This window comes from Nicotiana attenuata, unplaced genomic scaffold, assembly GCF_001879085.1.
Source record: "Nicotiana attenuata strain UT unplaced genomic scaffold, NIATTr2, whole genome shotgun sequence".
Classification (NCBI taxonomy): Eukaryota; Viridiplantae; Streptophyta; class Magnoliopsida; order Solanales; family Solanaceae; genus Nicotiana; species Nicotiana attenuata.
This window is the reverse complement of record NW_017673249.1, coordinates 123,712-137,374: the sequence shown is the minus strand read 5'-3', so window position 1 is coordinate 137,374 and position 13,663 is coordinate 123,712. Positions and strand designations below refer to the sequence as shown.

At 42.8% G+C, this 13,663-nt stretch overlaps 1 protein-coding gene across 1 annotated transcript; it reads right to left on the bottom strand.

Annotated features, from left to right (window-relative positions):
* Positions 1–12,791: 12,791 nt before the first annotated feature.
* Positions 12,792–13,420, bottom strand: LOC109215830. The gene is made up of 2 exons (XM_019379945.1): positions 13,208–13,420; positions 12,792–12,983 (listed from the first exon to the last, which is right to left on the bottom strand). Exons 1-2 carry the CDS (start codon positions 13,418–13,420, stop codon positions 12,792–12,794), a joined length of 405 nt encoding a protein of 134 aa, XP_019235490.1.
* Between the last annotated feature and the right edge of the window lie 243 nt (positions 13,421–13,663).

The following is a 13,663-nucleotide window of genomic DNA, read 5'->3' as shown; positions in this document are numbered from 1 at the left end:
TTCAAAACCTGGGTATGTGTTCTAGACTGTGTACCCGAGCGGACAACTCGAGTCGAGGAGGGGGCTACGTACCGGGAACCAAAAGGCCATCCGGCTTAGTAACCTGTCCGGCCTCTTTCTTATTTCAGGGTATTGACACTAACAGAATAGGGAGTCTCAACCAGTAAGCACATCCCCGGAGGTGAGAAGAGAAGGGTTTCGGCACAGTTTATACGCAATTCCAGATAATATCAAAGCGGTAAGAAGCAACATCTTGCACATTTAGCATGAAACATGTAGGAAAATCAGATAAAGCCAAATACAACAATATATCTAAGCTCGAATTCTGAACCCTGAACCAAAGTTCTGGGTTCTTATCCCCAGCAGAGTCGCCAGAGCTGTCACACCTCCTTTTCGCTACACCCCCGGAAGGGTATAATAAAGGGAGTTATTTCCAACTTGAAGTGACAATCGAAACGGGATTATTTTATTAAAATTCAGAGTCGCCACTTGGGAGATTAATGGTGTCCCAAGTCACCGGTTGAATCCCGATCCGAGGAAATTATGACTCTGTTAACAGTCCGCGAACCAGAACTCCGAGTAAGGAATTCTGTTAACCCGGGAGAAGGTATTAGGCATTCCCGGATTCCGTGGTTCTAGCACGGTCGCTCAACTGCGGTATTTGCTTTTATCTGATTTTAAAACATATTCTAACCTATGTGCCCTTTATTTTAACCACTTTTACTTTATATCTTTTAACAAGAATTGCAACGTCGTGAAAATGTATCTCGAACCACGTTACACCAGTGCACCCGTGGCTTTTGACGCATTTCGACTCCGCTGAGATTTAGATTTGGGTCACATAAATGTGCACCCGTGTTTAAGAAAGTAATATTACTAAAATACGCGCCTAGAGCAACCACGCGTCTTAGCTTTGCGAGGGCCATGAAATTTTGCTAAATGGCACGCCTCGGATTCTAATTGTTTTAAAAGAAGTATTTGAACGGGGCCAAGCATCTGAGATTTTATCGGGCTTGGCGCGCCTCAATTTGTTCTAGCTTAACGGTCTTAAACTAATTCATGAGGGTCGCGCACTACGAGTTATCTAATTAAGGCTCACTTCAATCTAGTTAATGGGCTTAACCCACTAGAACTAAATGTGATTAAAGGCCTCCCTTCGACTGACTAATGATTCACACGAGGAGAGTTACTTATTTCGAGCAAGGGATCAGTCTAGCACAAATGGACCGAGGGTTCAACTAATAAACCTGATGTGATTAAACATGGTTGCAGATTTAACACCTGAAGAAATCGGGCTCCATGTGAAGCCAGGCCCAGCGACGTGAAATCAACATTGGGTCCAGTATGGGGCACAGTGGTCCACAGGCGTAAGACTACTTTGAGTTCCGAATTAATATCAATCCAAGTGGGCTCATGAGAGAGCCCATTTTTAACGCAGGCCAGCTTCAAACAGAAATGAATTTTCTGGTTCGATACCACGCAACAACACAAGGAAGTAGTCCTCGCGTTTGATTTTACAATACATGTTATTTTGCCTCAAAGGAATTAAACAATTTCCGATTCTAAAACACATTTCAATACTTTCCATGCAAACACCTTAATCCAAACATCAATATGAGCCTCATTTAAATTATAGCCACCATCTGGGAATTATTATTGAAACTAACACATGATTGTTCCAGCTACTTGCTCACCAAATGATCATTCTGTTCCATTTCCTAAAATAACAGGCCTATTCGAATTAATACAACGGGCTGCAGAAATAGGCTCATATTCAAGACTTTTAGTTCTAACCTTTATATGCAATATTCAGATATTGAGACCATGAACTATAATCAATTCCAAATGTCTCAACAGTATCGAAAACAGTCTGATCCAGTCCTAATTATACAGTCCAGATTTATACACATACAAATCGATTCCAGGCTATGCTGTGCAATTAAACTTAATGCCTATTTAACTACCAACACCCACAGTCCAGGCAACATATTTCAGGATCAAGTAAGAGAGTAATTGTATTCCATTTCAGCTCAAAGTTACAGCAGAGTCAATTCATGCGTGTACCTGGGAGTCAGTGATCAATAAGAAAGAAGGAAGATCAGCAGCAGTAACAGTTTTTAGCAGCAACCCGGGAATAAGTTCAAAATTCAGTATTAAATCAGTCGACACAGCAAAGTCAGGAACAGATTTGAAACTCCAGCGACAGATCAAACACAACCACAATTTTTATCACTGAAGCAACCCAAAACCAATTCGAATACCCAGAAATGAACACAGGAAAGCAGACACTCGAACTAAGATCATAGTTGACTCGACTCTCCCAAATCCCCTGCCTAGATGCCTTAAACTGTCTTCAATCCTCAAATATTGAACAAAACACAAGGCAATTTAAGTAGCTTTCATCCTGTACAAGCTAGAGAATTGAATTCAATGATCGAATCTGAAAACGACCTAAGTAACACTAATATAACAGTGATTTTTTTTTTGGGATTTTTCTATTAGATTTCTATTGTTTTTGGATTTTTGAAAATTTGCGTTTCAGATCAGGTTTGACATTGGAGAGGAAATTTTTGGGGAGGATTTTTGAACTCCAAAAAAGAAGACCTCCTGTACAAGGCAAGTGAATGCCTATTTATAGGCAAACTTAGGGTCCAATTTCAGATTTTCACTTTACCCATTAGTCCCTATCTTAATTATATTTTCTACCCCTTGTTTCTTGACTTGTTACAAAAGTAACTATACCTATTTTATTAAAATCTATACTAAAGCCCACTCTAGAAGGGTCTATACCCATTACAATTCCTGTTCTATCCTTGCCTTGGTTTTGATTTTACCAATCTTAATGAAACTACCCTTTTTTATGCCTAAACTACCCTTTGAACCCTCTTGGAATTACTGAGCTAAACCAGACCATTCCCCTTTTACCCTAGTAACTGGTCAAAAACTAACCGTGGTTAAACAATATCCTATCCTATTCAACTATAACCAGAAAAATCCTAAAAATTAAACTAGTTAAACAATCAAGCAATTAAACTTAAGAATCAGTGAACCGGTAATTAGACAATTGAAACTAGATCAGATTATCAAAAGTGCTCATGAATCAACACAAAATCAAACTAGAAAAGATCGAGGCAGGACAGTATTAACAAGATTAGTCAAAACCTAATACTCTAAATCATACAATCATAAAGGTAATTGAAATGTAAAGAAATCAGGATTTGAACGCAAACTATGAACAAACAATATAGCAGAGTGACAAACTCAATTTAATTTGCAACCTTGTTCGAATAACAGTTTGATTACACAAACAAAAAAGAAGAGATGAAGCAAAAGGCCAAGTATACGATGAAGAGAGAAAAGAAGATGAAGCAAAAAAAAGCTTACCCCCCGACTCGGATTCAAAGTTGAACTTCTAATTTAACCCTCCGCTACAATGTAAAACCCCTTTCTTTGTCCAGGCACTGATAAAAGCATTAACCTGGGGCAGGCTTAGGACCAAGGAAACCAGAGGAAGGCCTTGCATGCTCGAGTTCCGAATCAATCCTCAATCCAATTCTTAGATTCAAAATTTGGGAAACTTGGTCGATATTCGAAAGGAAAGGAGGACGGATATAGGATGAGGGAAGGACGAGGATGATTTGGTGCTAATTTGGCGTGGTTTGGACGGAGTGTCATCATGGCCGGAAAACTTCAAATCAATATTCGAGCATTTCTGGTTGGATTCGAAGGACAGGGTTTGGGGGGTTTGAAAGAGGAGAACAGGGCGGTCCTAGGGTGTTCATTTGGTTGGATTTGGATGACCTTGCATCCTGGCCGGAGCTTTTTTGATCCAATATTCGAGCAGTTCGACGGTGTTTTGAGTAAATCTAAGGCCAGATATGGAAAGAGGAGGGGAAAAGGATTCAAGGGTGTTAATTTGGAGGCGGTTGGAACTCCGCCGCCGCCGTAGGCGATTTCCGGCGGCGGACAGCGGCGAAGGGTGGTGGTCTGAGAATCTCTAAGGTTGGGGGTGAGAGACGGGAGACGAGGGGGGTAGGGGGGTGCGTTTGGACACTTAAATATTAAGTGACCCAGGCTTCCCAACCGTCCGATCTTGTAACCTCGACGGTCCAGATTTAATAGACCAAAACGACGTCGTTTTTGGGATATAACGGGATTGGACCGGTTTGTTGGGGGTGGGTTTGGGCTAATTCTGGAAGGGTTTGGGTTTAATAAATTGGGCTGGGTGATCTGGCCCAATTCTTGGTAGCCATTTTCTTTATTCTTTTAATTGCTTTCTTATATTTTTATTGACTTGCTTTTATTTTATTTTTGTATTTTTGTATTTATTTATTTTCTGATTTTATAAAATGCTAAAAAAAACCTAACTATTTAACTCCTAAAATTATTTAAAACTTTATTTAAAGATAAGTGCAACAATTAACAATTAAAAGCGCAAAGAAACTATTTTTCGCAATTTTCTTTAAATTTTGTTCTAAAACTAATTAATACTAAAATTGTGAAATTAAATCCTAAATGCAAAAATGCATATTTTTGTGTTTTCATATGAATTAAAATGCATGAATAAAAATGCAACAATTATCAAAAAATGCCACCAAATTCACGGAAAATTACAAAATACTAAAGAAATTGTTTTGTTTGAAATTTTGAGAATTATTGCTTAGGGCAAAAATCCCGTGCTCACAGGTCTTTGACCGACGTATTTTCTCATGACTGTCGCCTTAATTAGCTTCCCTAACATTGTACTTATTGTGCGATATAAGCTTTCTGACGGCTTGATCGCAGAAGTGACTGTGATACTCCTCGCCATTACGCCTGGTGGGCAAGACCATGGTTAGGTCGACCTCTTACCGCTCCCTTTAATGACAATCGTCTGGTCAGATTTTGATCCATACAGTTAGTCCCTCCGTCCATTGGGGTCATCTTTTGGCAAGCTCAATGGGCGGACCATGCGGATCCAAAAGGATAAATATTAACATTATGCGATGAACCGGTCCTTATGGCGAGGCGGCGACGTGATGCTTTAAGGACTTTACCGGACCATTACGTCAGTTCAGAGATGGATCATCACATCGATTTAGGATACCATGAATGCCCGTTATGCGTCATTATGACGCACGTTTCCCATGCACTGTATCGTTTCCCGTGCCCTTTCAGCCTTTTGATTGGCGGGTCTTGGGTTTTCCGCTCAGGACATTTGTGTTTCTATAAATAGGGGAACCCACCATTCAAGTGTTACGCTTTTCGATTTACCTGAGAAATTTTTCATCTTATTCCATCTTCTACAGTGTTTCATACTTTTGCTTTTGTCAGAATTCGACGTGACCATCTTCTTTTATTCCTTTATCACTCTTGTTCATTTCGATCAAACTTAGACAAATGGCCGTTACTTCTTCACAGACTGATAGATTCGTCGAAGCTCCGGTGCCGGAAAACGAAGTAGCCCTTCTTGGAGAGGGAATGGAGGTGGAAGAAGACAGGGGATTTTCGTTAGTGGCTGAGATTCTACCCCGTCCAGGGAAATGATGGACTGACTTTAACACCCCTACCGGCGACGAATCGGAACCTGTCCCTTCCACCATAGACGAAGCGGCGATTACGACACTCAAGGCTAGGTGGGGAATTCCAAACCATATCAAAATGGTACCGGCGACGGGGACGGACATCGTACATTTGCACCGTCCGGGGTACTGCGCATTTTATGCGTATCCTTTTGTTACAGGATACACGCTTCCTCTCCCCCCTCTAGTGGTAGACTTTTGCCTCTTCGACGAACGTGCCCGGCTCAGCTCTCGCCGTACGCATACAAGCTTTTCATCATGCTCATCAAGTATCCGGAGCTCGCCGGACGTGGGATTACTTTGGGGAACATGCTTCATATTTTTTCCCCTGAATTTATTCGGGGCACGATGATCCACATGCGCCATCGAGGAACCAAGAGTTTGGTGGTGAAGATGGATGATAAGGCTAATCGCAGCTTCTGGGAAAGTTATTTTTATGTGCGGACAAAGCACCTTGTGGCGAACTTGGCAGGGTTCCCTAAGACGTGGAACTTCGCTCGTAAGTTTTCCTTTGTTTATTTTTTGATTCCCCTCAAGGTGGTCGTCGGTCGTTCTTATCTAGGTGATATTGCTAAGGACTTGGTTTTTGTTTTTGCATCCGAGAGATTGCCTCCCCCGCCGGTTGATGACATCCACGAGTGGGTTAACGCAATTCTTCCCCATATGATGGGGTTTCGTGAGTGGACGTCCTTCTACGAGGGATATGGGCGTAAGCCTCTTATTGGTGAGTCGGGACGGTGCAGTTCTTTTTCTTTTGCCTTATGGTTTGATCTCGTCATTATATGATTGTCTTTCTTTGTTGACAGGGAGGGTACGAATGACGAGGGCTCCTCCGCTCGTGTTTCGTCAATCGGCGCCTCCTACCCGTCCTGCTTCGAGGACCACTACCCGGCCTGCATTGAGGACTACTAACCAATATACGCCTACGGCTGGAGCCGTGTGCGTGGAGGAGAGCCCTCAACCTGAGACTCCGGTTTCCACCGTCCGCTCAACGGGCGAATCTTCTTGTGTTGATAGTGTAGAGGCCCCATCAAAGAGATGACGAGTGGTTTTAGAAGTGGCTCCTCAGGCCGAAACACCTTCGAGGGGCGACCTTCCCTTGGTGGTGCCCATAATTGATGGTGGTGCCGACCTGGCCGCAGAGGCTACACCCGTTGTAAGCAGTTAACAAGCTAATGTGGTGGAGAGACAGAGTCCCGAGGCTGCCATTGCTGTCTTGGGCGGCCCTTCGTTATCCCGGCCGAACCGCACCTTTGGCCGTAGAGAGGGGAAAAGGCGTCGTGGTTGACGATTATGAGTCTGACTCTGACCTCGATCCTGATGACGTTAGGATGTTCGAGGAGGGCTTTACCCGAACTATGGTAAGAGTGGGAGGTCCTTCCCGAATACTTGAAATTCCATCCGACCTCAATCTCCTGCGAGACACGGTGGATTTTGTGCCGCAGTTTGACCTTCTATACTCTGCCGCAGAAAGCGGATCTCTTCAGGACATCAACGACGCCGAATTATCGCGTGGTGTGGCCGCGATGGGCCTGAGGGTAAGTTTCTTTTCCTTGTTTGTTTTTTCTCCCCCCCCCCTTTTTTTGCGACTTTGGTCTTTATCGACTTTTTTTCTGTTTTCAGTCTTACATGCTGGAGATCGAGAGCGCCCGCAGGGCCGAGACTTGGGCCAAGATTTTTCTGATGGTGCTCGAAAAGTATTAGCGGTATCGCAAAAAATGCCGTGAGATGCATGAGCGGCTCAGGGTGGGTATTGGCGCCCAATCCCTTGGAGAGGAGTTGGAGAAAAAGGACCAGGAGATGATGCAGTCCATTCACAAATGTAGTGAGCTCGAGGAGTTGCTCCATGCCAAGGACGAGGAGCTTGAGTTGGGGAAGGGGGTAGCTGCAGAGTGCGAGTATCTTCAGGCGAAGGTGCTGTCATTGCAAGCCGAGCTTGATCACAATGCAGCTCTTGAAGCTTTGAGTGCAGAATGGATGGGCAACTTAGCCGAGCTGGAGAGGAAAGCAGCCAAGTTGGAGAATACCGAGAATGCTCGATCGTCGGCTTTGGTAAGAGCGGCGGCATTAGAGGACACTATTTGCGTCCTTCATATGAGCAGGAATCTGAGAGGGCAACGCCCACACTGAGGGAGGCGCGGCTCGAGAAGCGCATTGGCGAGATTGATCGGAGGCTTCGAGCTTAGGGGATGGGTCGTGGAGCTCGAGGTTGAGATGGCGTAGTTGTTGGCTCAAGTTGAATCTGCCTCTGTCGCCGTTCCTCGTCACTTGCATGAGCTTTGGGTCCATGCCGAGGCCCAACGAGACATATACAAGGGTTTGTGGGAGGCGGGCAATGCTGCTGAGACCGCCTTTGAAGAAGCTTAGGCCAAGGCGCGCGAGGCTCGTGTCAATTGCTGCTATGACCCTGCGACACCGGAGGCTGGTGAAGATGCTGATGTCAGGCACTGGTTGCCTGAGGACAATGATGGGGAGGACGACGGTGATGATGCCGAGTGAAAAGTTGCTGCTGCTTTTGTACTTTTTTTTCCGTCTTCTTTTTTGGGTATGTTTTGGCCTTTTGTAGGGTGTCGCTATTGCACACGTATATATAAATAAAACATCTGTTTCGCCTTTGTATATCTTTTGACTTTCCTTCCCTTCCCCTTGCTTGTCTCATATCTTTTTGTTTTAGCGTAGACCTTCGGATTTTTTTTTGTGACGAGTCCCTGATCTTTCGATTTGGGAATCCGACCTTAACCGGATCGAGTAGGGTCTTGTCGCGTGAGTCTGAATGAAGTCGTTTCGGACCTGTACATCCGGGCAAGGTTGACTTCCGATTTATCGCTTTTGGATGAAGTCATTTTAGACTTGAACACTCGAGTGGGATTAAGTTCAGACTTGACGACTTGGGCGAAGTCAAATTTTTTGTGTACTCGAGCGGGGTCGAACTTGGAATGGTCGTTTGGATCGAGGTCCATTTCTGACTATCTGAACGAGTTTGAATTTAGAGTCGCCATTTTGGGCGAAGTCGATTCCTCACTTATATTCGAACGATTTCGAACTTACTTTATTTGACTATGGCCGGCGGCTGTGAAGGTGTTGTTCTGAAAGAGGTCGGACCGTAACCTACCTGTTTTGACAATGGCCGATGGCCGTAAAGGTGTTAATTCGAGCAAGATCGAATTGTGTCCTATTTGGTTCGACGATGGCCAGTGACTGTAAGGGTGTTATTTGGAGCGAGATCGGAATGTTAACCCGTCATGATTCGAGCGAAATCAAATTCTTCTTTTGGAGATGGCCGTTGGCCGTAGGGGTGTTATTTCGCGCAAAGGTCGAAATGTTAACCCGTCATAATTTGAGCGAAGTCGAATTTTTCTTTTGGCGAGGGCCGTTGGCCATAGAGGTGTTATTTCGAGCAAAGGTCGAAATGTTAACCCGCTATAATTCTATCGAAGTCGAATTCTTCTTTTGGCGATGGCCGTTGACCGTAGGGGTGTTATTTCGAGCAAAAGTCGAAATGTTAACCCATTATAATTTGAGCGAAGTCGAATTCTTCTTTTGGCGAGGGCCGTTGGTCGTAGGGGTGTTATTTCGAGCAAAAGGTCGACATGTTAACCCATTATGTCATTGTTATGTGTATTTTTTGGAGGACTTTACACGTCGTTGTACTGTTTATGCGTGCATCGGGGCGAGCCCCGATGTGCTCGGCTTTGTTTTTACTGGAGAATATCGGGCGTCCCCTGGGTGATTCCCAATTTACTTAACTTCGTTGTTATTGGAGAATACTAAGCGCTTTCTGGGTGAGTCCCAGTTTGCTTAATTTTGCTTTCATTGGAGAATACTGTGCGCTCCCTAGGTGAGTCCCAGTTTACTTAATTTTGCTTTCATTGGAGAATATTGTGCACTCCCTGGGTGAGTCCCAGTTTGCTTATTTGCTTTCATTGGAGAATACTGTGCGTTCCTTGGGTAAGTCCAAGTTTGCTTAACTTCTCTTTCATTGGAGAGTTTATTTTTTTGATAGTTGTTCTGTACTGAGCCATTTTTATTATTCGTGATATGCTGCGGTTTGGGGGCTTTGCTCGGTCATTACTTGTGGGGCGATATGCTGCGGAACCATCTCGGGGGTGTTTTGGAGGCGTTGGTCCCTCGCTCGCCGACCCATGCGAGTGCTCGCATTCCTGTTTGAACCAATAAAAGAGTGAAGATAAACCAAAATGAAATTTTATGTTACCTCGACCCAACAGGTCAGTGAAAGAAGGAGCGACGTTGTAGGGTTGCTCACTCCGCCTGGTGCTCGAATGGTAGTTTTAGATTTGGAGACCGTGTTCAGCTTTGTCGTTAACAACGTCTGGGCCTCTCACGGGTTGAGCCCACCTCATTCACTAAAATGTTGAAATCGAGTCCCGGTCCGATCTCGTCCGATTTGCACAAACAACAAAGGAAACATGTCACACTTCGTTTATAGACCATCCATTGTATGGGGGAATGTAAAAATAGGGCAGGGTGTGCCCGCTCTTTTGAAAGATCGCACAACAGGTCGTCGTCCCTTCCCAAGGGGTGGAAACATGGGTCAATAAATAATGTAGATACGTCAAATGGGGTTGTGGTCATGCTAGACATTCGTGATCCTATTTTAAATGTGCATATGTCGAGCCAAACCCATCATTACAGATGAGACGTGGGTTCCTCATAGACATTGGTTATAACTTCTATTTTACGTAGCAACCTAATCTAGATTGGTGCGGTCATTTTGAAGGCTTAGCTACCACTCCTTCGAGTTGGTGTTAGTGCCAAGATGGTGAGGCCATGGCATCCTGGTAGTGATATTTCGATGGTTCTAGATCTAGAGGAAACTAAAGAATTTGGCTAAGAAATCCCCACAGACGGTGCCAAATTGCTTGACTAAAAAAGTACTAAACTCTTTAGTTAAACTAATTAATAGGGAGATAAAAGGTAAATCTTAGCGAAACATAATTAACACTAGATCAAGGCATGCTGAGTATAAAAACCGAAAAGGAGCGAGCTCATATAATATTTCTTAAGATGATTAACGTACATCAACTATAAATGATAAGCTAACATCTGTTATAGGTTTGCACCATAATCATAAGAATATGGAAGGAGAATAAGAAAAAGTGCCAATGACTGAGAGATCTCCCTTTGTTGATGTCACGACCCAAACCGATGGGCCGCGACGGGTGCTTGAATCCTAAGATATAAACCTGAATAACATCTGTTGAATTATGAGAATAATATACATGAAGGAAACCTGCCCAAAAGGCATATGTACATATACGTGAAACATACGTAGGGCGAGCCGACAAGGCTGCTATAGACAACTAAGTATCTCAAAACTGGAAGCCGGCAATGCCACATACTATCCAACTAGACATACTATCTACAGACCTCTAATAGAATCATAATTGTACAAAGATGGGACTGGATCACGTCATACCCATACATACACACACACACACACACACACACACACACACACACACACACATATATATATATATATATATATATATATATATATATATATCGTACCAAAATCAAAAGCAGCTCCAAATCAAGTGGAGCACGCCAACTCTCGCTGATCAAGGATCCTAAGAAGGGGGACCGTCAGCTTGCCTACCTGCACCTGCGGGCATGAAACGCAGGCCCCGTGAAATAGGGCGTCAGTACGAAAAATGTACTGAGTATGTAAGGGATGAAAATCAGTACGTAAAAGACATAGATGAAACATGGAATAAAGAAATTCATCTGTGAATCTGAATAACTTTGTTTTTTCTAAAACATTTATAATGTCATGCATGTGCGCATAAATGTTGTGTCATGCATAGGTATGGGTGTACATAATATCATCAAGCCACTGAGGGCATCCCATCATATCGTCTCGGCCGCTGTGGGCAACATCATCAACATATACCAACTGATCAGGTGGTGGTGCGTATATAACGCCGTAACCTTTTTTCCATATCCCATATACATAAATATATACATATAAATACGCGTATATAACACCGTCTGGTCATGGGTCAATGTACATGCATAAATAAAATAAAACACATGAAAACATGTTTAAAATCTCAATATTCTTTTCGGATATACTTTATCAACTGCGTATTATTTGAGACCCATAAACAGAAGATATAACAATATGTTACATGGGGAATCAATAACAAAGAGACCCCTAGTCGTTTATGAAAACTGTGCGTTTGCTCGTTTCTTCTGTATAACTTAGAGCATGCCAAAAAGAAAAAAGTGATGGCCTTAACATACCTGGAGTAGGAAAACTCCGTATAATATTCTTAAAGATTGCACCATATTATTTTGTAACCGCAAGATTTTGTTGGAACTACGCTTCTATTCCTTGAATATGTTGAACGAAATTAAGCTTCTGTTTCTTTGAAAATGAATTAGGCTTTTGTTCTCTGAAGTATCTTGAACTAGGAAGAATGGAACATGTCTCTTGCTTTAGAATTTTTAACGTTTTTGGTTCTTCTTTTGTCCAAATGGAGTGGACAAGATTTTGATATTAAATCTTACTTTAGTATTCTAATTGTCCCGAGTTAAGACACTTATACATGGAATGACTTAAGAGTCATTCCCTAATTTGTGGCCTTCTGCCACGTTAATCTTATCTCATGTTTTTAATAATTAACTAGGTAATGTTCTGTTATTCGATAATTAACCAATTACTCGCATAATTAAAAATTATCTCAAATTACTTAAAATTTTACTTATTTTTAATATATTTTATACATCATATTATCATGGCCATATGGTACGTTGTATGGTACTAGTCCATAAACATCGGTTAGTATCGCTCGACCCGTATTTTATCTCAAATTGGCACTTTCAATAAAACTCGTTTTTTTAATTCGTGTACCCTTTATCCTTCATGACACTTATTTATCGCTTGTTATAAATAGCGTAAATACGTTAACCTCAAGATAATATCATCCCGAGTCTATGTCAATTAACTGAAGACGAAACTTTTATCGTACGAAAACGCGAGATGTAACATCCTTCCCCCCTTAGGAACATTCGTCCTCGAATGTTCGACTCCCCAGGATCGATATAACTTTGCCAGGGTCGCCTTTGTAACACCATTACTACCAACTCTCCCTGTAGAATCTTAATAATCCAACGTCACACAGGACCACAATCATCAATAACGACAATGGCCTCACACGACCAACGACAATAACCAATACAAGAATTTATACATGTACCTTATGGTTATGACGTCTCAGTCGGATCCTTCTCTGGAGGAGGAAATAAGTAGGGATATCTTGACTTCATGTCTATTTCTTCCACATTATTATTTTTCCAAAGTACTTTCACGGAGGCTACCTCCTTATTCCGTAGCTTGCGGATTTGTCGGTCTAGGACAGCAAGCGGAATTTCCTCGTATGACAAATCCTCTGTAATCTGTACATCATCCGTGGGCACCACTTAGGTAGGATCGCCAATGCACTTCCGTAACATAGATACGTGACCAGATGGACAGACTCCAATTCCAAGGGCAATTCTAACTCATAAGCTACTTGTCCCACTCTCCGAATGATCCTATAAGGCCCAATATAATGTGGGCTAAGTTTGCCTTTCTTGCCAAATCTCATCACACCCTTCATAGGTGACACCTTTAAGAATACCCAGACATCAACCCCAAACTCTAAATCTCGTCGCCGCACGTCAGAATATGACTTCTGACGACTCTGAGCTGTCAACAGTCGATCCCGGATCAGCTTTACTTTTTCTATGGCTTGCTGAACTAGGTCTGGCCCATCTAATCCAGATTCTCCAACATCAAACCACCCTATAGGCGACCTACATTTCCGTTTGTAAAGAGCTTCGTATGGAGCCATCTGAATACTGGAACGGTAGCTATTACTATATGTGAACTCAATAAGCGGCAGATGATCATCCCAGCTACCTTTGAAGTCTATTACACAAGCTCGTAACATATCCTCCAGTGTCTGAATAGTACGCTCAGCCTGTCCATCTGTCTGGGGATAAAATGTTATACTAAGACTTACTTGAGTCCCCAATCCTTTTTGGAAGGACCTCCAGAAGTTAGCTATAAATTGAGCCCTTCTATCCGAGATAAT